This window comes from Aspergillus brunneoviolaceus (genome assembly GCF_003184695.1).
Source record: "Aspergillus brunneoviolaceus CBS 621.78 unplaced genomic scaffold BO95scaffold_114, whole genome shotgun sequence".
NCBI lineage: Eukaryota > Fungi > Ascomycota > Eurotiomycetes > Eurotiales > Aspergillaceae > Aspergillus > Aspergillus brunneoviolaceus.
This window is the reverse complement of record NW_020290844.1, coordinates 50,089-72,441: the sequence shown is the minus strand read 5'-3', so window position 1 is coordinate 72,441 and position 22,353 is coordinate 50,089. Positions and strand designations below refer to the sequence as shown.

Below are 22,353 nucleotides of genomic sequence, written 5' to 3'. Positions count from 1 at the left end.
TCCCTGATTATTCTCCGATACCTACCTCCTTACTTCAACAGGGGCTTTCAAGATGGCGTCAGGAAGCCACATGCATAATCTCACAACCCTCATCAAGCGGTACGTTATTGCAATCCAGGCGCCAGATGTATTGGGAATTCAACCTCCAGACTTCATTCAATGTCCCCCTCATGACACTGACCATGTATACCTCACCACAGGCTGGAAGCCGCGACTTCCCGCCTGGAAGACATGGCGATGTCGCTGGACGACCCCAACTCGCCCAAGACCATCGGTGCTATCGCTGCGCCTGAGACGGCCACTCCTGAGACTCCAAAGGCGGCTCCTCCAGCTACCCCCGCGGCTCCTCCCGTGCCGCCACAGATCCAGGACTTCGACACACTGATCAACGAAGACGTGCGGACTTTCGTGGAATTGGGACAGAAGATTAATGGATTGGTCGGCGAGCAGGTACGTTGGTCTATAGGATCCAGCTCATGTTCCCTCAGCTAAAGCTTTTTGTTAGTCGAGAGCCGTTCAGCAGGCCTTCGAAGCCGAGCGCACCTACCTCTACGTCTCGACTAAAGCCAAGAAGCCCGACCAGCAGCCCCCGGAGCTCATGACGGAGCTTCACAATGCTTCGGACAGCATCAATAACATCCGCGAGTCTAACCGAGCGTCGCATTTGTTCAACCACCTGAGCGCAGTAGCGGAGGGCATTGTTGCTCTTGGCTGGTTCTTCGCCAGCAAGCCTGCTGATTTCGTCACTGAAATTGTTGGCGGCATCGAATACTATGGCAACAAAGTACTGAAGGACTACAAGGAGAAGTGCGTACTCCACCCAAACTCCAGCTTGGCACCTGCTAACGTTGCCCTTACAGAGACCGCACTCATGTCCAATACATCCAAGCCTACTACCAGATCTTCAAATCCCTCGCCGCCTACCTCAAGAAACACTACCCCAAAGGTCTGACCTGGAACGACCAGGACGGCATCGACGCCCAAGAGGCCCTGCGCCAGGTCAAGAGCGGCAGCAGCTCGGCCTCATCCCCTAGCGAAAGTAGAACCGCGCCCCCTCCTCCTCCCCCTCCCCCTGTACCTACTATCAACGTCTCTGGCGGTAATGGCGGCGCTCCCCCGCCTCCGCCTCCGCCCCCCGGCGTCCCCCCACCTCCCTCCAGCGCCCCCGGCTCTAGCCCCGACATGTCCGCCGTCTTCGACCAATTGAACCGCGGCGACGCCGTGACCTCCGGCCTCCGCAAGGTCGATAAGTCCGAGATGACGCACAAGAACCCCAGCCTGCGGACCAGCTCCGTGGTGCCCGAGCGGCCCAGCTCGCAAGGCAGCTCCGTCTCCTCGCCCACGTCGCGGGCCCGGTCCCCTGCGCCGCCCAGCACCAAGCCCAAGCCCGAGAGCATGCGCTCGCGCAAGCCGCCGCGCAAGGACCTGGAGGGCAATAAGTGGCTCGTCGAGCACTTCGACAACCCGGGCGGCATCGTCGAGATCAACGCCCAGCAGAACCAGTCGATCCTGATCTCGCGCTGCAACAAGACCATCATCAAGGTCAGCAACAAGGCCAACGCCATCTCCATCGACAACTGCACCGGCCTGTCCATCATCGTCGACTCCCTCGTCAGCAGCCTCGACGTCATCAAGTCCGCCAAGTTCGCCCTGCAGATCGACGGCGTCGTCCCCACCCTGCTCCTCGACCAAGTCGACGGCGCCACCGTCTACCTCGGCCAGCAGAGCCTGGCCACCGAGGTCTTCTCCAGCAAGTCCACCGCCATCAACGTCATGCTGCCCCCCAAGGAGGGCACCGACGACGACACCAAGGAGTGCCCGCTTCCCGAGCAGATCAAGTCCTACGTCAAGGATGGAGTCCTGGTCAGCGAGATCGTCGAGCACGCGGGTTAGAAGTCCCGACTTTCCGCTTACAAACTTGATTCGTTTCCGTCGCGGGTGTGACGACTAATCCTCCTCCGCGACGCTCAGGTTCGATTTGGTAGATGTGGCACAGGGGAGAGAAAAGAAGATCCCTTTTCTCCCCTCCATTGCCATATATTGTAGATAGATCTGTTTCTATTTAAATCCAATTTTTTTGGTGTTGAATATGCTTTCCACACTGTGTGCTTTGCAGACCTTTGTTTCCTGGAATCATCACAGGTAGAAAAGACTACTTCCATGATACGCTGCCAGAAGAAGAATCAACTTTGGTATTCATCTACTCCTCGAACAAACGCCAGCGCACCGAAAGAAGTGCCGTAGAATGAGCTGCTATTACATTGGGGCTCGACCCCCAAGAGTACCAAAGAACAGATAAGAGAGTCCCGCCCCTTGAAGCCGCGCAAAGTGACGGTTCCCTGAGCACAAACAGTGGCGACGATTTCAGAAAGGAGGGGATTATGAAAGCTATAGACATGTTGGGTATAGAAAGCTAGTCCGATAGGAGTACTCGTAACCTTTGGGCCGATCGGTAACTAGCAAGGGATATAAACGGACACTGATATGATCAGATCGTGAGATGAGCCTGCATCCCATTCGTATGAGCTGCTTGTTAGCGGGGAAAGGGTGTGATCTTTGAGGCATCAGGCATCACCCCAAAAGTAGGGGATACCGGTTGAGGTATACATCGCCTTCGGAGGAAGGGTAAGAGAGCGGAAGAATGTTAGATTTTACCGATCGCGCTGGAACGGTCACAGACCAGGTTACACATCAGCGCTTAGCTCGTCGAGAGCAAATGAGTGGGGATGAAAGTGTTTCTGTCTTTGTACATCCAGGCCCCGTAGTCGCTGTGCAAGGAGACTGTCACCGACTTCGGTTCCACCGGGCGAATAACCGCCGTAGCCATGCTCGCCCTTATGGAGCTTGCTATAGAGCCCAGCTTTAATGTTGCGCAGCTCAGCGTGTGCGTAAGATGGACTGACGTGCCTTCTCGCTGGTAGGCGGCCTGCTAGAGGATGTGGCGACGGCTCGCGCCCAACGAAGCTCTCGTCACTTGGAAGAGTGGACACCTCGTGAGTCGTAAGATGCCGTGCGAACGGGTTGCATTGTAAATGAGGCGGGTAGCCCGGATGAGACATCTCGGCAAAGCCGGGAAGTTCAGGCTTCGCAGGATGGCCAGGCGTTGACTTTCGCGACCGCTTCTCGCCCACAGAACTCGAATGTACTGGGTGGGCCTCTCGTGAGGCCTTGTAGGGTGAATAGCGCGGGTAAGGCAGTTGAATTTCATTTCGTAGCTTCTCCTTGCCGTCGGGTACTCGGTTGGCGAAGACAACACGGATACTTGAATGCAGGTAAAATCGACCTTTTGAAGGGCAGCAAATGTTCAGGTGAATCAAGTAACGTAGAATTGGCTTGTCCTTTGGATCTTCCGAAGCATTCAAAGATGCCTCAGGACGATCCGTCCCGTAGTTCTTTCGCGCACTCAGGGGCATATCGATTATGGGGCCTGCGGAATAGCTCCGTTGGCGAATGAACGTCTTAGTTCCAGGCTCCATATCAGTGAGGTCATAAGGAACGAGGAACAGCTTGACGGCAGTTTTGTTCGGATTCTTTATCATAACCTGTAATTGGCCTTGCTGCGGGATCCGATAACAGCCGCCCGGCGGCGATTTTGGGGACTCCGCCCTTCTATGCTTTTTCTCCCAAATACGTAGAAGCTCTTGATCATTCGACCTTGAGTCAAGTGGAGATCGGATGTGTTGGTCATTATGCATGCTCCCAGGGCTTTGATGACGGTGTTTCCGGCGTCGACTGTCGCTCGATGTGTCCTTGGGAAGGGAACTATCAAGGTCAATCATGCCCACATACGGACTGGGGCTATCGTCCGATATTGAACGCCCACATCCTGAGGTGGGATAGCTGTAAAACACGGCAGGGAATGGAATCGTGACATGGGGCGGACACTTAAGGCTGCCTTTACATTTGCCTTTACCCAGAACCCCTATCTGTGCAGTGAAGTCCAGCGGTTTGGAAGGGTTCGTCGACATCCTTCCTCGAAGGATGGACTCCTCGTATGAGCCCACCATGGGCGCCAATGCTCTGGACGAGACCTCGGAGCCAATAGAGGGTCGCCTAAATTTGGAATGCGCTGTCTGAACCGACGAAGCAAGCTGGAGGGTATAACCCGAGGTCAAAGACCGTCTTGGTGGTTGGGACTGATGGGCCAAGGCTTTATTCCATTCCCTCATCGATGAGTCTGGATGAAGATGCGTCTCTCGTCTATGGGTAAAATCAGGAATCTGCATGTCTCGAAAAGTCTCTGGCGGAAGTGTGCGCCGGCGGCTGGCTTTCTCAGGGGAGCCAATATAGCTAAAATGTTCCGGTCGTGGCGAGAAATCCAGATCTGTGATGTTGGCTTGGTGGACGAGTGGACTCGTGGGTGCTTTGAGAACATAACTTGACGAGAACGATCCCAGCGAGGGGGCACGAGAGCGTGCTGCCGGGTTTGTAGATGGATGTGATGGGACTTGTCGTTCAGAGACAGCAGGAAACACGGTTGTGCTGAACCACGGGGTAGTTGGAGAAGAGCTGAGAGGCGAGTAGTGTACATCGTGAGCAAAGCTAGGCGATGCCGGGTCTTGTGATTGTTGTCGAATCTGGTTCTGTGTGCTACCTTCTCGGAAATCCCCAGCGTGTAGGGCCGAACGAGGACGCTCAATATCGGCTGGAGACGCCAGCTGTTGGTCGTCTGAAGGGAGCTGATCACTCGCATCATTTGGTTCTATTAGTTGATCCCTCATAGCGGTGTATTTTTGTGGAATATAAGGGGGAGCTTCGTGACTGGCATTCGCCTCTCCCAGCTGTATCCATCAAGTTAGCAGTTAGCAGGTATATCATTGCAAACCTTACATAGGTTGAATAAGGAGTTAATTTTTTTCGACAGTGAGAGGAGCTGCAGCAAAACTCGACTTTTCAAGGATAACTAGACATACGGAGCGATGGTGAATCCATTTCAAATCGTCGACATTTCTGAACCGCTCTATTGGTTTCCCGCGGTCGTTTGCGTCATATACATCGAACGGCGAGGGACCTTCGGAGTTACTATACTGGTCCCTAGAGGAGGGGCGCAACCCAGAGGAAGAAATGTGAGAGTCCTCCCAGGGAGCTATGGTTCGATTTTGAATCTCTTGACCTGAGCAATGGTCATCAGACCATAAGTCACTGGACCGTTCGGGGTCCATATATTGAAAGATTGGCATGGTCACCGGAAGATGGGACGGACAATGGGAGGTGCAGAAACGGCAAACATCTCAGCCCTAAAAAGTAGAAGAGCTTGCAGGAAAGGGAACAAGGAGTCTAATATATTGGTAAGGGGAAGGATCAGAGCTGTGCTGTGGCACGTCAGGCCGAAGTGGCGGAGGAGTCACCGTGAGGTGGACTGGTGGAGTATGTATGGCCTGGACGGAATTGAATGGATCGACCGCGGGATGAGGCGGTTACAACATGATAAGGTGATGGCAAAGCTAAACCGATCAAGATGGACAGACAAAAGATGAGATGAAGCAGAAGATAAGTAAGTAAGTACACAGGCAAAGAATACCACGAAGACAGTCAGTAAAGAAACAAGATCCACCGCAGTTGAGGGTAACTTGAGGAGATTGCAGCAAGAATGGTGGTGGTGGTAGTTGGTCAGTTGGTAGTAGTACGAGCAAATTAAGTTAGTAGTCGAGCTCATAAAAAGAAGAATAAGAAGAATGAGGAGAAGCCGCAGGGTTGGGGGGGGGGGGGGGGGGAGCGAAAAGGCGGAACTAATGAATCAATACCCCCCATGACGGTACAGTAATCCAGACCAACCCATAACTTAGCTCACTCTTGCTTTCCCCCTCTCCTTGTCCCACGAGTTCTTCTGGAAATATGACTTGTTTTCTCCTCTTAAGTACACTCTAACTTCTGCCACATTGTGTGCACCCGAGCTATCGTGTCACTTGTCTGTTGGTGACAACTCACAAAAAGAATCCTTGTTACGAGGAGAACTGTACATGTACTGTATGTACCTGACGAGGCCGATCCTGTACGACTCCAACTTTTTCCGGCGGTCGTTACGGCACGGGATCTTCTCCCCGTTGCTGCTGCTAAACCTTTTTTTTTTTTTTTCTAAGTCCTTTTCCCAGAGAAACAATCAGGTGGGACAGCAAAGTATCGCAATTGTTGCCCGATACTTTCTTTCATACAGTGTGACCTACACCGTCTTAACTTGGCCTTATCACGTCCAATTTTTTTTTTGCTGTCCGTTTGAAAAACCCCGGGCCAGACAGGCACACACCACAAAGTTTCAAGAACCATACCTTAAACATTTTATCACCACCACTATAACCACCACACCCACCACAACCACACCCAAACAAATCCACCATGGCACCCAAACGCACCCGCGACGAGACCAACCCCGAAGAAAAGCGACCAGCCGCAACGGCCGCCGGCGGCGATGCGCCAGTCAAAAAACGAAAGGGCTTCTCCGTCGGCCCTGCCAATCTACCCGATGGCACTTATCGTCGCAAAAGTAAGTCGCATTTCTTCCATCCGCAATGTCCCTCCAAAATTCCCGCACCTTTTATCCTCCCATAGCACTTAGCTAACATGCACCCACCCCAAAACATAGCCCAGAAGATCAAATCCGACCTGATCCAAAAAGCCAAGGTCAAGAAAGCGTATGCCAAAATCCGCGACGAAGCGCTGGCAGCGGCCCCGCCCAAGCCTATCTACACGGCCGATCAATATGAAGAAGGCAACAAGGAGGAAGAAGACGTAGTCGAGCCCGAGCCCGCGTCCGCATCCTTGGAACTGCACCCGGACCGAATCGCGATGCTGAACGAGCCGGAGCCGGAGCCGACGCCCAAGCCTGCTGCTGGTCAACGAGCGGACAACGGCGGCCGCGATGCGCGGGGGGGCCGTCGGGCCCGGAAACCGAAGCCGTCGGCTTTTGCGAAGGAGTTGGAGCTGGCGGAGAAGCGGAAGAAGGAGGCCGAGAGGCGGAGGGAGGAGAGGGAGTTTAGGCAGAAGGATCGGGAGGCTATGGCTCGGGCTAAGAAGCCGGACCAGAGTGGGAAGAGGAGATTGGGGAGGGAGAGTACGGTGTTGCTGAGTCGGGTGCAACGGATGGTTGGATCAGCGTAAAAGAACGGAGCTTGGAACAGGGATGCGATTCCTGAAGAGGGAGCAAGAACTGGTAAAAATATGATACCCGCGAACTTATTACGTTAAGAGTTCGAAATTGATTGATTTATTGTACATACTCGGGTGCATGCATCTACGTATGTATGTTGTGTGAGATTATTTTGGACTCATATACATAACATAGCTAGTGCTGAAAGAATACTCATGCGGAAGCTTTGTGCCCTCCGCCGCTGCGTGGTTTTCTGAAACAAGCGAATTCCCCCTTTGTCCTCTCTCTCAATCGCTTGAGGGTGACCCGCATTTCGCTCAGCTCTGACTGCAGTCGCGCGCGAGCTTCGTGAGTGGTTCGACGGTCCAGTTCCACATAGATTTGGCTCTGGATGGCTGATGCCTCGTCAGTTGAGTATTGGGACATGGTTTGCGCGATGAACTCCGTATCGAGCGTCGCCTGCATCAAAGCTGCGAGCGTATACTGGGACCGTGTGCTGAAGGCGGTCAAAAGAGACGTTGAGATCTGGGTCAACAGATATGTGAGGATGACCGATAGCAGAGGCGACTGTGCGGCCGAGAGTGAACGACTTCCCGTGGTCAACAGGGTGGACGGAATTGTGGTTGTGATTTCTGTATGAACCAATACAAGTGCCAACATCGCGTTATACACATATGGGCGAACCTGCTCTGGCCGCGAGTCACCAGCTGGTTCCCAGTCGGGTCCAGCAATGCTCTCAATGATCGTGGAGTTTAGTTTGTTGATAGTCGGCTTGGTGTATGATTGAAACAAACGATCTTCTATCTGGCCGAGTACGTCCCGGATAGTCGTTGCCTCTTCGGTCAATTTCACCGAGAAGGAGTTCTCAAAGTATGCAACTAGCTGAGGAACAAGGTCGGCTTGGAAGGCCTTGATGTTCGATAAAGTCAACAGCAGGCGCACATTCTATATCACAGTCAATTTCCAATAAAGCAGTTGGGAAAAGGGCCAGGGCAAGTACTCACACGATCACGAACATCCACCGCGTCTGCTATAAGCAGGGATGTTGCTGGATCAGTTGTGGTTCTGGTGATTGTCGGTCCAGCTAGAACCCACTCATCTTCCCCGTCTGTAGATGCGGGATGTTCCGCATTCTCGACGAGTCCACTGAGAGCTTTGTAGACGCTCGACACAAACTGGCCGCGCACCATGAGCAACAGCTTTGTAGATGGCTGTGTAACGATATCTACAGAGCCCGCCTTCACCATAGCTTCCGAGATATAAAGTATTCTTTGCATGCCACTGATGATGGCATTCTCAAAGGAAACGAATAGGCCAGGCATCTTCGTAAGATCCCTTCTTTCCGGGTCTCGTGTCCAGTCTTCAAGCATCTTGCAAATTTCGGCATCCTTGCCCCAGGCCGCGCAGGCCACACGCACGGAGCGCTCACGGGCGACACTAACAAGCGACTTGAGGAGATCGTGAGTATTGCCGCTGCTCGACACCGGCTCCAAAGCGGCCATTTCACTAGCCGCTGTTCCAATTGTTACCAGAAACTGACTGAGATAATGCACACCGCTGACGGAATTCGAGAAGGGCGGCCAGAAGGCATAGTCTTCCCAATATTCCCCGCGTTTGGGAGTGGGAAAGGGCATGTTCTTGGGGTCCAGCTTGAAACGCGATTCTGTAGGAGTCACTCCGAGGCTTCCTGGGCTGTTGGGACTCGCTGCAGAGATCGGAGATGTGAGGAGAGACACATCATCCACCGGCGGGTCAGCAAACAGGGACAGTACACTCTCGCGAATCAAGTTAATAAGCTCAACGGCGCCTTTCTGCAGATCCCTCACATCACTGGAGGACAGCCGGTGGTGCTTACGGCTTTCCCCCTCGAACCCGGCTGGTAGAAGCTTTTGCTTGCTGCCATCGATGAAGGATTGCGTTACCTCCCAGAAGTCGAAAACTTCACCAAGAAGACCCCCCTGAGAAGATAAAAGCCTGGTCAAGTAGGTATTGATGCACCCCCACAACTCAATCACCTGATCAGTATCTCGCATTGACTCGTTTTCTTTGGAATTATCACGTGGTGCGAGGCGTAGATACGAGGCCACTGCTTGAGGTGTCGGTTTCTCACCGCTAGCAAGCCGGCGTCTCAAGATCTCTATCTCTGATTTGCAACGCTCACAGAAAGCTATGATCTTGGTCTTGAGAAAATCATATCGGCTAAGAAGCCAGACCCAGATAGGATTGTCATCCACCCCTAATTCTAGAAGAGCACATATCAACTCCATGTGCTCCTCGACTGGACCAGTTGCTGTGATGGTCGTTGATGTTGTAGGCGCGTCACTCAAACGCCTCCACAGATCACGCTTGAACGCTTGGATCTGCTGGTCCACATCTATCCACATCCTTCCCATGGCCAAGATAACGTGCGTTTCCTCATCGGTCAGTGGCCGGTCCCTCCCTGTCGCGGTTTCGGCGATGTTCTTGGCGGTCTTCGCAAGAGAGCGTGCTTTGCGAAATTGCTCAAAAACGGAATCATAATCTCGCTGCTTGATCGACTTAGACAGTTGCCCTCCGATCTCGTAGATATCCCGGTGCTTTTCCATCATTTCCACCACTGATTTCAGCACCTGCTCTCTCTCGCGACCGCCCAAAGCTGGCCCCCACACCTCCTCAGCCTTAACGGACGCTTCCAGCAGAGGCACTCGGATACCCTTCATGCCGTACTCGCTCTCCTTGGTGAGAGCATTCTTTCCGGGTCCAACCTCTGTAATGGCGGTAGTGGAGATGCTGTGCCTGCTACCGGAAAGGTTTCGGAAATGTCCAACCGACCTGCGGTGACCTTGGGGGCTTAACAGTTCCTCCTTCTGACCTTGGGTTTTCATTTCCGTATAGACACTATCAATCGTGGCCTTCGCTCGGACGAAGCGCTCAAAGTTTGCTTCGACGAGGACTTTCAGGGATGCGGACTTCTGGTCGATGGATCGGGAGAGACAATCGAGGCCATCGAGGAGGGATTGTATCGACGCGTCGGAATGTACTTGAGAAAGAAACAGTGAAGGGGAGAACGAGGTTGAAGAGAGCAAGAATTGGTTTCGCAAACGGCTCTCTTCGTCCAGAGATAAGCCTCGAGCTTTAAGGATCTTGAGCACGCTGTCGCCCATTCCAAGGGGGTCCGGTTCATCCACCTTGAGATTCTCCCGCCCATTATTGCCTTTAAATGAGCCCAAGGTGACACTCTTTCGAGTGCTATTATTGCGCTCCAAGGCGAAGTAGCGAGACCGTTCCGAGCGAGAGCCGCGGCGTTCCAGCGCCTCGGCTTCCTCCGGATCGCTTTCGTCCAACTCTGCGGGCCATTCTTCAGGATAAGCCGATGGGAGATTATAGTAACTGGCCACGTCGACCTCGGCCATGGTGAGGACGAGCGGGATCACCGAGGGAGGAGGAAGGAGGGTGGTGAGGAAGAGGTAGTGGTGGTGGTAGTCGTCGTTGTGCTAAACGTGCGACAGACTAAGGAGAAGACAATTAGGCTGTCACAGCGTCATACAGTCACACGCAGCTGTACGGTACAGATAGTCTAGATGAGGTGGAGCAAGAGTAGAAAGAGAGAAGTCAGATTTCCTAAGAAGGCAAGGATAACAAGAGTAGTGGATAAAGCTTAAAACGTGCCGTGTTTCCCAGCATTAGGTCATTAGATTAGTACTGCATCACCACCAGGCCTGACAAGGGACGGTCGGAATACGTAGGAGGTACGGAGTAGTCTACTAGTTCAGTTATCTGATCGTGGGTCCAGTTGGCCAAAACAGCCAAACAGCCAAACAGCCAAACAGCCAAACGGCCAAACGGCCACACACGGCATGCCTGGATGGCTGCTGGTCTGGTCGGACCGGGAGCGGCGCTGCCGAGACTGGGCAGGGAAGGAAGTTCTGGCACACTCATTCAGGTTCAAACTGCTTTCACACAGCAAAGCCAGTCCGCCCGCACCGACCGCCCGTGCCCGCCGCCTTTCCCTTCCCATCCTTCCCATCTCCTCCTCTCCTCCTCTCCTCCTCTCCTCCTCCCCTCCTCCTCTCCTCTTTCTCTCCTCACCTCTCCCCTCTTTCTTCACCAATCCTTCTTATTTTATCCTCTCACCCGTCCGTCGTTGTATTCTCGGGGACCTGTCACAATGATCGCTGCTAGGAACTTTGTCGCTCCCGCCCGCCAATGCTTGCGGACCACACGTGTGTCCCCTCGCATTGCGTCGCCTCTCTCTCAGGTAAGGATCGGACAGAGCCTTTGTCCCGATCCGTCTTGGGACAAGCTAGTTCTTTGAAGCTGACTATCTGTATAGCTTCGCTCCTACTCCGCCGCTGCTGACGAGCGCGTCGCTAAGTTCAAGGGACAGAAGGGTTCTGATGTATGTCGCGCTCCGGGCCAACCGCCTGAACTTTTTTTCCCCATACCTGCCCGTCTATGTCCTTTGGTCCGGCAACTTCCGCCGCGATCATCGACAGTTCTCCTTTCTCCCTGGTCTCGCAAACAATACTGTACGGAATTCTATCTAACCATGGCTCTAACTATTTGGTTCTAGGGAAAATACACTGTTACCCTGATCGAGGGTGATGGTATCGGCCCCGAGATCTCCCAGTCGGTGAAGGACATCTTCGCTGCCGCTAATGTAAAGCTCTCCCATTCTCGACCATCTGTGTGTCGCATCACCCAAGACTCACCAGTATCGCTATCTAGGCCCCTGTCAAGTGGGAGCCCGTCGATGTTACTCCCATCTTGAAGGATGGCAAGACCGCCATTCCCGACGAGGCCATCAAGAGCGTGCAGAAGAACTACGTTGCCCTGAAGGGTCCCCTCGCTGTAAGTTCGCATTCCACGGTGGCTACTATAGACACATTGGCTAATAAGTACCCTTAATAGACCCCTGTCGGTAAGGGACACGTCTCTCTCAACCTCACCCTCCGTCGTACCTTCAACCTCTTCGCCAACGTGCGTCCCTGCCGCTCCATTGCCGGCTACAAGACCCCCTACGACAACGTCGACACCGTCCTGATCCGTGAGAACACCGAGGGTGAATACTCCGGCATTGAGCACGTCGTCGTCGACGGTGTTGTCCAGAGCATCAAGCTCATCACCCGTGAGGCTTCCGAGCGTGTCCTCCGCTTCGCCTTCCAGTATGCCCGCTCCATCAACAAGAAGAAGGTCCGTGTCGTGCACAAGGCCACCATCATGAAGATGTCCGACGGTCTCTTCCTCAATCTCGCCCGCGAGATTGCCAAGGAGTTCCCTGACATTGAGTTCGACGCCGAGCTCCTTGACAACTCCTGCTTGAAGATCGTTACCGACCCCGCTCCTTACAACGACAAGGTTCTTGTCATGCCCAACCTGTACGGTGACATTCTTTCCGACATGTGCGCCGGTCTCATCGGTGGTCTCGGTCTGACCCCCTCCGGTAACATTGGTGACGAGTGCTCGATCTTCGAGGCTGTCCACGGATCCGCCCCCGACATTGCTGGCAAGGGTCTTGCCAACCCCACTGCTCTGCTCCTGAGCAGTATCATGATGCTTCAGCACATGGGTCTCACCGAGCACGCTGCTCGTATCCAGAAGGCCACCTTCGACACCCTTGCCGAGGGTAAGGCCCTCACCGGTGATCTTGGCGGTAAGGCCAAGACCCACGAGTATGCCGAGGCCATCATGTCGCGTCTGTAAGGGATTCAGCTACGATTGTACTATTCCCTCTTTATACCTTGTTCTTTCCCTTTAGCCTGTGAATGACTAGACTAAATGTGTACTCAAATTTCTATATGTCCCTCAATGTATGTAGATGCTATATTATCTCTTTGTCCTAAAAGGCTGTGATATGCTTGGGTGCATGTATAATGACAGTGACACTTCATGATATTTGTGGTTAATGTTGGGAAGCATGATCAAAAACCCGATAAGAATTCATAGATACCACCTGAAATGCGGTGATATCGAAATAGGCAAAGGTAATCGTACAAAGATAGACAAACCCCAAACGCCAGCTCCTAGCTCCAGGTATCAACTATTGCAGTAGTAAAAAAAAAACACAATCACGCGCACCGAACAGCGTTCCTCAGGCCTGTCGTCTCCGGCCGCCTCTTCTCGTGCCTGTTCCTGCGCCCTTTTTCTCCTTCTGTTTCGACCGAGACGTTTGCGCCCGCGTGCTCCGTGTCGTCGGCGAGCCCCCAGCATCGCCATCGGCCTCCTCATCCGGATCGCTATCGTCCTTGGCCCCGTCCGAACCGTCCTCATCGCCTTCATCCGACTCATCGCCCGACTCCCCTTCGTCCTCGCCATTGCCTGAACTTTTCCCGACAGTCTCAATCTCAACCTGCAGTCGCGATGAGCGCGTACCACGGCCCCCTTGCCGTCCACCACGACCGGGTTTCCTTCCTCGCGAGGGCGCGGGAGACGAGCGGGGTTCTAAATCTCCGGAAAGGGACAGTCAGTTAAGCTCCATCAACGGGAACATAGACAACGCGCGCCCATGTCGGGACCCAAAACTGAGAGGACCTAGGGTTCATTGGAAACCAAAACGTACCATCCGTATCCGCCACCGTGCTCCCTCTTCGCGAATCCGCCGGTCCACTCGGATCCGGCGACGGGGATCCCTCCATCGCCAGTCTTCTCTCGAACATCAGGTCGCCGTATTCGTCCTCGGGCAGCTCGAATGGGCAATAGAACTCCTTTGTGCCATCGACGTCATCGGGGATATCAGTGATCAGGGAATCTTCCTAGAACGCACGTCAAGACATTTGAGTCAACCTCTAGCAAAAGCCGTGACGCGCCTGGGGATGGGCGCATCACACAACTCAAGAGACTTACACGTTCATCCAGAGCTGGGAGGTTGTACAAGGTGCCTAGCTTTTTCCAGATCCCGGGGATTCGAGTATGTTCGGCATTGGCGGGCGCGTATCCTTGACTCTTCATGAACTCCGAGATGGCGATCATGCGGAAGTGTTTATGCATGCCTGTCAAGGTGGCGGTGCGGTGCAGCAAACACAAGTCAGCCCAAAAGAAATCTTCGAGCGGAAATCGTTGCGGGCCTAACGTACCGACGGGCTTCCATTTGATGATCCCTTTCAACAATGCTGTCTCTTGCTCATCTGTCCAGGGGTCTGTGACCGGGTCGTAGTCGGCGGGCGGTTGGGTTCCCCCCGGGGCGGCGGTGCTTGCGGAGGAGGGTTCGGTGGTGCCACCTGGGGGGGTGAGCTTGGCTTTCTTTCGAGGGGGCATAGTGATTATTGGTGTGTGTCGCGCGTGTGATGAGAAGTAATTAAGCGAAAGGGACGGTTGGAGAGGGGGTATTATCGCCGTGATTTGGCCGATTGAGCTTCCTTGTAGCTCTCAATGTCCGGAGATGCAAGCAACAGCAGGTTAGCTGCGGGCGAACCTGAATTCCCAAGTTCAACTCCTCTCGGTTTCCCGAACAAGCGGTGGCCCGGGCGTACCTTAGCCTGGGGGAAACTAACCCGTTTCAGGTAACCAGCCTATTAGTGAGCCGGTGATCTCGCGCTGTCAGTCTGAAACGCGTCGCAATTTCCCCGACGATGACGACTTGTCTGGAGCAACACTTTACTCAGAGGCCGTTGCGGTGTGTGATTTGTTTCTTCGACCAGTGACAATGGACTCGGAGGAGTGTGTCAGGGACCCGTTCTCGAGTGAGGGTCTGTGGAGACTCTCCGAGTTCACTCTGCAATGTCTGCAGCCGTTGGAGGCCCTGCCGTGGGATGGGAGGCTACCAGGTGTGTACAATTGTTGCCGGCACGGTTGCGCGCAAATGGACTAACCAATCAAAACATTGATTAGATCTCTCCGGCGGAGTCTTCAGACTACCTCTAGACATCTTTGACAAGGTTGCGCCTCGGATACCTGAGCTCGATGTTTTCGAAACCAGCTTCGGTGACCCGGAACCGCCACTGCTACCGACGTTAGATACCTCCAGCGAAAGCCAGTTCGAGACGAGTTTCGATCACAACGAGGAGACGGAACAAACAGAAGATGGACACCAGCCTATAGATGACATCTGGGCGCTGGATAACATTCTGCCGAACCCTGACCATGAAGTCTCACTTAATTCCTGGGAGAAGTTCCTTGACCGAAACCACCGTGAGCAAGTAACCGCATATTTCAGCGAGTCCGGCGCCAAAGGCTTCGACGCGGCATTAGCACATCAAGCTGCCAAGAACAACAGCCCAGAAAGACATCTCATTGTTCGCAACGGTGTCTATTTTCAGGCCTTGTTTCGACTCGGATTGGGCTGGGGTTCCAGGTTCTTTCGCTACAATGAACAATACAACACATTCGAGGTCGTGCACGACAATCTTCGCATCTCCGGCCTCACTTATACTGCACTCAAGGCGGTCACAACTGATTTGATCGGGTGCGGAACCAGAATGCAGAAGATTCGACGCTTTGTAGACAGGATTCCTGTCAAGTCGAACGAACTATCGACGCTCAGCGCTTTCTCTAGCGCAGCAGCGGTCATCATCTATACCCTTGAAAAGCAACTCGCCAGAAATGCCAGCCATATTGCTTCACTCCTTCAGATCAAGAGCCTCTTCGCGCAATGTGGGGATCTCGTGCACGTGCTAGCGAACATGGTTGACGCCGTCCAGGGAGCAGTATCCGAGACCCAGTTAACCTCCATTGTCCTTGAACGAGCGGCCCATTTCTCGCAGGTCTTTGGCCAGATGGAGCCTCTTCTGCGACAAGTTATTGCTCGGGTTATGGAACCTTGGCTTTCTTATGTGGAGACTTGGGTGGGTTTCCAGCCGGAGACGTCGACTTCGATTGAGCTCGCGTCCAGCGGGAGGACCTTTGTGTCTCGCGAGACAACGGATAAACACACATTCTCGTCTAGGGCGACAACAGTCGATTATAGGTTCCTTCCAGATATGATGCCATCATTCGTTCCTTCGGACCAGGCACAGCTTATCTTCGAAACTGGACGGAGTTTACGGCTTCTCAAGCGAAATCACCCACAACATCCCATCGCAAGCCACGCGACCTATGGGGCTGAGTCAGTCAAGCTTGACTGTGCTGGCACCTGGTTTGATATCGAGAAGATTCAGAGAAAGGCATCTGAATACGAGGCGCGGCTGCGTGCTGCAATCCTGAAATACAACCGAGGGGAACAGCTCGACACACATGCCGCTGCAACGTCACTTGCCCCAAATCCCGAGATGCACAGCGAGACTGACGGAGCGTTCGAGTTGCTCGACATCGACAAGGCCTCGAAGACAGCGGGCCTCCTGCCAGACGATGCGGCTCTATCGCAGAGTCGACTCGGACGCCTGATCGAAGAAGCTCGCCCACTTCATCTCGAGTCCCAGCACACCCAGAGCCACGAGCTCAGCCCCGAATTAACATCCACACCTTACTTGTCCCTCGCGCCGCTCCTCTCCTCTCAAGCCATTCTCATCGACTATTCCTGCCTACACATGCTCTTCAAAGAACACCACCTGCGCACCCACCTCACCCTCCAATGGCGCTTCCAACTCCTGGGAGATGGCTTCTTCACCACCCGCCTCTTCCACGCCCTCTTCGACCCCGAGATGACCAGCGGCGAGCGCAAATCCGGCGTCGTCCGCACCGCCGTCCACACCGGCCTTCGCCTAGGAACCCGCAGCCGCGACACCTGGCCCCCCGCCAGCTCCGAACTGCGCCTCGTCTTGATCGGCCTTCTCGACGAATCTTCTTCCTCAACCACCAACACCACCAACACCACCAACAACCCCCAACCCAACGACACCCTAAGCTTCTCAATCCGCACGCTCAGCCCCGCCGCCACCCAACGCGCGCGCAACCCGCACGCGCTCGAAGCGCTCGACTTCCTCCGGCTAATCTACACCCCGCCCACCGCCGTCCTCGCCACGATCCTCACTGCGAACGCCCTCACCAAATACGACCTCCTCTTCAAACACCTCCTCCGCCTCCAGCGCATGGTCTCCGTCGCGACGACGCTGATCCGCGACGCCACGGCCCGCACCTCCCTGTCCGGCGACCCGCACAACATCTACCAGCGCTTCCGCGTCGAGGCGCAGCACTTCGTCCTCGCTGTCGCCGACTACTGCTGCCACGTCGCCGTCGGCGCGGCTTGGACGCGCTTCCAGGACCGTCTGGCTCGCGTTGAGGCTTGTCTGGACCGCGGGGACATCGACGGCGCCATTGACGCGGCCGGTGGCTCGGTGCCGCGGCTCCGCGAGATGCACGAGGCCATGCTGGACGAGATGCTGCGGGCGATGATGTTGAGCGGCGAGGCGGAGCTGGAGCTGGAGCTGGAGCAGTCGGATCAGAGCTCTGCACAAGAAGCACAACACGACGATCATCATCAACTGGACAAGGCGAGGCGATGGCTCGAGGCGTGCTTCATTTCGATTCTGGAGTTCGCGCCTTTCTCGCTGGTCGATGGGGCGGACGGGGTGAGGGGTCCCCAGGCCGTGGAGGAGGTGCGTCGCTTGTATCTCTTGTTCCGGAAACAGGTCGCCGGTTTTCTGGCGTGCTTGAGGGGGGCGGATGGTGGTGGTGGTCCCAGTGGTGTTGAGCCGGTGTCTTCCTCGTTTACTGGGCGGAGAGCGTGGGGGAGGGAGGGCCCGACGAGCGTGTTTGATCATTTGCTCGCGCGTTTGGAAGTGAAAGCTTACTATTGAGGGCGGGATCTTTTGGGGGGTTGGCAGGTCTGCGACGATGTAGGGTTATATCTGAATTGGGTATTGGAGAGCTACTACAAGTGGATGTGGGTGTATATAGCAAGGTACAGTACATAATATCATAAGATGAGATGTATGGTGGAAAGCCTCTAGTAGAGCGGCTCAAACTCGTTTCGGCTGGGTTGCCTAGATGGACCAGATAGGGTGGAACAAGCTAGTATCTCGAGTGGTATCTACTGGAAACATGTGAATTGCCGGTATGTGTGCATCTATTATAACAATACCATATTTACAAGTCACGGACATACGAATGTGGTGTCTACCATACCACAGAGCTCAACCACGAACCCGGCCACAAGCCAAAACCGGCCAGGATTCAGAAAAAGTGGAGGTCGGACTCCGCCCACCCTTGCGCCAGCAGGATCCTGCGGGCCGACTTCTCCATGGCCTCGGGGCCACAGACCAGCACCATGCTCTCTCCGTCGTTGACCGCGAACTCGCGGAGCATGTCCTCGGAGATGCGTCCGCGACGACCGGTCCAGCTATCGGGCGCCTGGGTCAAGGTGTGGACGATCTGGCACTTTTGGTTGTCCACCGCCGCAAAGGCGTCGAGTTCCGTGCGGCACAGAATATCCTCCTCTTGTCGGTTGCCGTTCAGGACCACGCAGGTGGTGGGGTCCGCCTGGTCCTGCATCACCGCGCGCAGGACCTGGAAGACGGGCGTGATCCCCGTGCCGCCGCAGATCATCTTGAAGGAGCGCACGGCACGCTCCTTGCCGCTGACGAGGACCTTGCCGTGGCCGAGGTACTCGAATCGGCCCGTGGGGCCTTTGCAGTCGATGGCCGACCCCAGGGGAAGCTTCTCCAGCGCTGTGGTCATCTTGCCGCCTTTCTGGGTGGGGGTGTCGAAGTAGATCTTGACCAGCAGATCCATCGTGCCCTTCTGGCTGGTTTCTGAGATCGGGGTGTAGGAGCGGAGGATCGATTCCGTGCTTGATGCTGGGTCCGGTACCTTGATCATGAGATGCTGGCCGATGGGTAGACCCAGAGTCTGCTTGTCATGCTCTAGCTGGAAGGTGAAGATACGCGTGTCCCATGATACTTCGGTTTTCTTGGTGAGTGTCATCTTCGACCACGCTCGTGATTGGAGGAACTCGGCGCGTGGCTCGCTGGATTCCGGTGCGTTGTCATTCTTAAGTGCCTCCAGGGAGGCCTTGTCCATCGTACCGATGTGATAGTCGGGCATCATCTTCTTCGCAGTTTCACTGTCTATTGGCGGGTTAGCGTTCGAACGGGTGTTGTGAAGTACTAGTCTGACTTACGGATCGCGAGAAAATCCTCTGATACATCCAGTCCGGCGGATGAGATGATGCTCTGGGCCCCACCAGGATGGCCTTCGAGAAAAGCGGTGCCGTCGTAGACTTCGCCATTCACAACAAACCAAGGCTTTTCCTCACTGGAATTGCTCTTGAAGTCTTGCAGATCAATCACACGGGTCATGCCTTCTTTCTTCATGTTGATCTCCTTCTCGACCTCAGGCACTGCTGGCTCTTCTCCTTCGTGACGCTCGCCCCAGTTGCCATTCGCCAGGTCACCTCCCGCCTTCTTGACACGCTCCATCCAGCCACCAGGACCAGTAGGATCAGTCGGATGCTCGAAGAAGAGCATTCCATTCTCCTTTGTGATGCTCACACGGAACCAAGGATTGTTCATCATTCCCAGAACAGACCAGTACATGTCACGTGGCTGAATACTTAGGGCTTCGTCCATTGCCCGGACGAGAATGGCATCGGTGTCTGCAAGCTCAGGTATGGCAATATCAAGGGACCAGAAGATCCAGCAGAAGCATGTTTCACGCCAGGACATGTCTACTTTGCCACCAAACAGATCGCCTTCGAATTCGCGATATTTATCTTCAGCATATGTGATGTCCGCTAACCGCCACGCTGAAGAATTGTTAGCTTCATCTAACATGAAGACTGGCAAGTGAGGACTATACTTTTGCCTTTATCAAGAGAGATCTCGACACGTGTGATTCTTCTTCCACCTCCTGCATATGCGTAACCCTTTACAGTGTAGGTTGGTCCAGCCAACGAGAGATCAAGCATCTCCTTATGCTGAGGGTATACTACAGAAGAGTTGACGTTGAGATCGTAGATTGCATACCGGTCATCACGCCACCAGTTAGGATCACTGGCAGACATTTCAGGTGATACCATTGTGCTGTTGATTGTTAGACAACGAGTCTTTCCTCGGGAAGCTGCCTGACTTACGGTAGAACTCGGTTATCATAAATATGATACCAGTTGTCACTTGGCGCATCGGTGAGAATCAGCTTCTTCAGCCACTTGACACTCCGGCCACCGATTTGACCGGGTACAACAGCCCTAAGAGGGCGACCATGGTCTGGACGAAGGGACTCTCCGTTCATCTTATGGGCAAGCATGATTCCCCGATTAGGGTCCATGGCCCAGTTGAGCTTGACAGATGTGCCGTAGTATCCATTGGGCTACCATATTGTTAGACACCAATAGTTTACGGCTGCTATGGAGACTTACCAATTTGTCCGCACCCTCCATGCAAACGTACTTGGCCTTTCGAAGAGGCTTAGCACTGCGCAGAATGTCCGCCATCATGGGACCGGTCCAGAGCGCTGTTGACAATCCCGCCGAGCCCCATGAGAAACCCTTGGATTTCCTTACGGTGTTCTGTTCTTTGCGTCTATTCCCGGCGCATACCATGGTGATGGGGGCAGTGATCTGGTCGTATTGCTGTAGTATCTGACGGAAGTTCAAGACTAGCGGCTTCTCCACCAGACTTTATCAATTGTCAGCAAATGATTGCCTGTATTGTCGTGAGATATGGCACTGACCCTTCAATACTGATCTCCCAGTTGGGAATGTCTTCATCCTTGACTAGAGGGACAGGCCCGTGATTTCTGACATAGAATAGTTCCGGAGAAGTCAAGAACCCTTTGTGGGTTTATCAGAATGGGACATTCCATGGCCAAGGCCTGATACTGGGAGCCACTGACCTTCATTATACAATGCAGTAAGTGGCGGTTCAACGTTGAACGGATGCACACCCGTTAATCGGATCAGACGAGGGTCGCGAGGAACGTGGTAATCAGGCGTCGGCTTGTCCGCGTTCAGAACCTCCGTAGGCTCTTTGGATGAAGGCGGTAGGGGTATATCTGCGAGTTCAACCCTCGAGAATTCCTCCTGCTCTACCGTGATGGGGCCCGACTTGAGCGGGACAGTGAGGATCTCCGCCCTCACTTCTGTGACTGTCGTCATATTGAACAGGTACGTTCTTCAACGCAAGGGCCAGACAAACGGCCAGAGTACGAGCAAATATAGATCTACCTGGGTCAGGGCTCCAACACGCCTGAGGGTCCGGCAGGATGCCTGTAAGACTGAGAAGTAGGGAATGAGAGAGCCTCGGGCAGTCAAGACCAGAATAATCGGCAGTACTCCGGGCAAGATTTGGGATCCCAGGGGAGGAAACTATAAGCTCCGGCATTTGAATTAGCTTAACAAACAACAATCAGCCTGCGGGATCTGGTCTACCCACGAAGCACAGGGCAACAGTCTCGCTGGCTGCAAATAGTTGCACGGGGCCGGGAAGGGATATTTCCGCGGGGAGTCAGAGTGAGGTATAACCAGGGAACAGAAAGTGAAATGGCAGACACGGGAGAAAGACGTAAGGAGCAGAGGAAGTCTACTTCGAATTCCAGTCCTTGTTCGCCTCCCAAGGCAAGCTTGTTCTGGTCCGGCGCATTCTGGTATAGTGGATAAGAGAGAAAAAAAAAAAAAAGACGATACAAAAATCCCCTAAAATCAGACTATACCATCTAGGAATGATAATGATGATTAGGCGAGAGGCGAATAATAATAAAATGAAATACAAAAAAAGAAAGGGAGAAAAAATCCCCGATGAGAAATAGAGCGAAAAGAAGGTCCATTTTGGCCGCGGAGAATGAGACGAGAACCAGAAAACGAGCGATGAACAAGGCCGGTGCCGGACGGTAAGTAGTTTGAGATCCACCAGATCCACACCCAACCCCATCGGACTGATTACGAGGAGGTGTGAGGTGTCGAGGCCGGATCTGACATTGGAGGGCCGATTCGGCCGTAACTAATCCGTAAGGGATGGGCAGATGGGCCTCAGGGCTCATTTGCGCCATTTCCATCATCGCCATGCATTGAGGAAGAATGTTTGGAGAAGACGGAAGTAGAGAAGCGAGAGCTGCATAAGTCCACATGACTCAGCATGTGCATATCTTGCACAATGCTCATGCACCCAATCGGGTGGATCATCTTGGCTTATCAGCATTTCCGATAAGCATCGGGACTATTGTTGGTAAGACCATCACGATCCTCTATCTTCACCCGACTATCAATCATAATTTCCCCATCTCCCCCATCTCCTACCCTTTCTCCGCGGAGACATGCAAAGAAACAACCCTCTCTTCCACATCGCCCCAGCTTCACCTCGCTGGGTCCAGAATGGTATCTGAGCGCTTGCTTTCCCCCCGCCCCCCTCCAGTGCCTTAATCCTTATCCATTCGCTCTAATATCTCCGATCCACGGCTCGTACCCATGAACGGTGGCTCCTACG

The 22,353-nt window shown here is 54.0% G+C and overlaps 9 protein-coding genes across 9 annotated transcripts; 4 read left to right on the top strand and 5 right to left on the bottom strand.

Moving 5' to 3' along the window:
* Positions 1 to 52: 52 nt before the first annotated feature.
* capA (adenylate cyclase-binding protein) lies at positions 53 to 1,893 on the top strand (the record flags this gene model as incomplete). Its single annotated transcript, XM_025589428.1, has 4 exons — positions 53 to 99; positions 201 to 450; positions 506 to 807; positions 861 to 1,893. 4 exons carry the CDS (start codon positions 53 to 55, stop codon positions 1,891 to 1,893), a joined length of 1,632 nt encoding a protein of 543 aa, XP_025436530.1.
* A 791-nt stretch (positions 1,894 to 2,684) lies between these two features.
* On the bottom strand, positions 2,685 to 5,639 carry BO95DRAFT_425728 (uncharacterized protein; the record flags this gene model as incomplete). The annotated part of the gene is made up of 3 exons (XM_025584721.1): positions 4,910 to 5,639; positions 3,019 to 4,753; positions 2,685 to 2,907 (listed from the first exon to the last, which is right to left on the bottom strand). Exons 1-3 carry the CDS (start codon positions 5,178 to 5,180, stop codon positions 2,685 to 2,687), a joined length of 2,229 nt encoding a protein of 742 aa, XP_025436529.1. The 5' UTR covers positions 5,181 to 5,639.
* A 694-nt stretch (positions 5,640 to 6,333) lies between these two features.
* BO95DRAFT_376691 (uncharacterized protein) lies at positions 6,334 to 7,095 on the top strand (the record flags this gene model as incomplete). The annotated part of the gene is made up of 2 exons (XM_025583220.1): positions 6,334 to 6,481; positions 6,581 to 7,095. The coding sequence occupies 2 exons, from the start codon at positions 6,334 to 6,336 to the stop codon at positions 7,093 to 7,095; spliced, it is 663 nt and encodes a 220-aa protein (XP_025436528.1).
* Positions 7,096 to 7,912: 817 nt separating this feature from the next.
* BO95DRAFT_448303 (exocyst subunit SEC5) lies at positions 7,913 to 10,650 on the bottom strand. Its single transcript, XM_025587819.1, has one exon. It carries the CDS (start codon positions 10,474 to 10,476, stop codon positions 8,041 to 8,043), a length of 2,436 nt encoding a protein of 811 aa, XP_025436527.1. The 5' UTR covers positions 10,477 to 10,650; the 3' UTR covers positions 7,913 to 8,040.
* Positions 10,651 to 11,032: 382 nt separating this feature from the next.
* Positions 11,033 to 12,947, top strand: BO95DRAFT_425724 (isocitrate dehydrogenase (NAD(+)) IDH2). Its single transcript, XM_025584720.1, has 5 exons — positions 11,033 to 11,321; positions 11,397 to 11,462; positions 11,637 to 11,723; positions 11,792 to 11,914; positions 11,975 to 12,947. Exons 1-5 carry the CDS (start codon positions 11,232 to 11,234, stop codon positions 12,764 to 12,766), a joined length of 1,158 nt encoding a protein of 385 aa, XP_025436526.1. The 5' UTR covers positions 11,033 to 11,231; the 3' UTR covers positions 12,767 to 12,947.
* Positions 12,948 to 12,992: 45 nt separating this feature from the next.
* Positions 12,993 to 14,458, bottom strand: BO95DRAFT_448300 (uncharacterized protein). The gene is made up of 4 exons (XM_025587818.1): positions 14,137 to 14,458; positions 13,907 to 14,052; positions 13,623 to 13,815; positions 12,993 to 13,504 (listed from the first exon to the last, which is right to left on the bottom strand). The coding sequence occupies exons 1-4, from the start codon at positions 14,315 to 14,317 to the stop codon at positions 13,155 to 13,157; spliced, it is 870 nt and encodes a 289-aa protein (XP_025436525.1). The 5' UTR covers positions 14,318 to 14,458; the 3' UTR covers positions 12,993 to 13,154.
* On the top strand, positions 14,408 to 17,891 carry BO95DRAFT_448299 (tubulin gamma complex associated family protein). The gene is made up of 2 exons (XM_025587817.1): positions 14,408 to 14,826; positions 14,891 to 17,891. Exons 1-2 carry the CDS (start codon positions 14,706 to 14,708, stop codon positions 17,731 to 17,733), a joined length of 2,964 nt encoding a protein of 987 aa, XP_025436524.1. The 5' UTR covers positions 14,408 to 14,705; the 3' UTR covers positions 17,734 to 17,891.
* On the bottom strand, positions 17,872 to 21,388 carry niaD (nitrate reductase NiaD). The gene is made up of 7 exons (XM_025587816.1): positions 20,768 to 21,388; positions 20,606 to 20,705; positions 20,292 to 20,550; positions 20,007 to 20,242; positions 19,733 to 19,956; positions 19,056 to 19,679; positions 17,872 to 19,002 (listed from the first exon to the last, which is right to left on the bottom strand). Exons 1-7 carry the CDS (start codon positions 21,027 to 21,029, stop codon positions 18,110 to 18,112), a joined length of 2,598 nt encoding a protein of 865 aa, XP_025436523.1. The 5' UTR covers positions 21,030 to 21,388; the 3' UTR covers positions 17,872 to 18,109.
* Positions 21,308 to 22,126, bottom strand: BO95DRAFT_33065 (uncharacterized protein). The gene has a single exon (XM_025581904.1). It carries the CDS (start codon positions 21,995 to 21,997, stop codon positions 21,587 to 21,589), a length of 411 nt encoding a protein of 136 aa, XP_025436522.1. The 5' UTR covers positions 21,998 to 22,126; the 3' UTR covers positions 21,308 to 21,586.
* Positions 22,127 to 22,353: the final 227 nt, after the last annotated feature.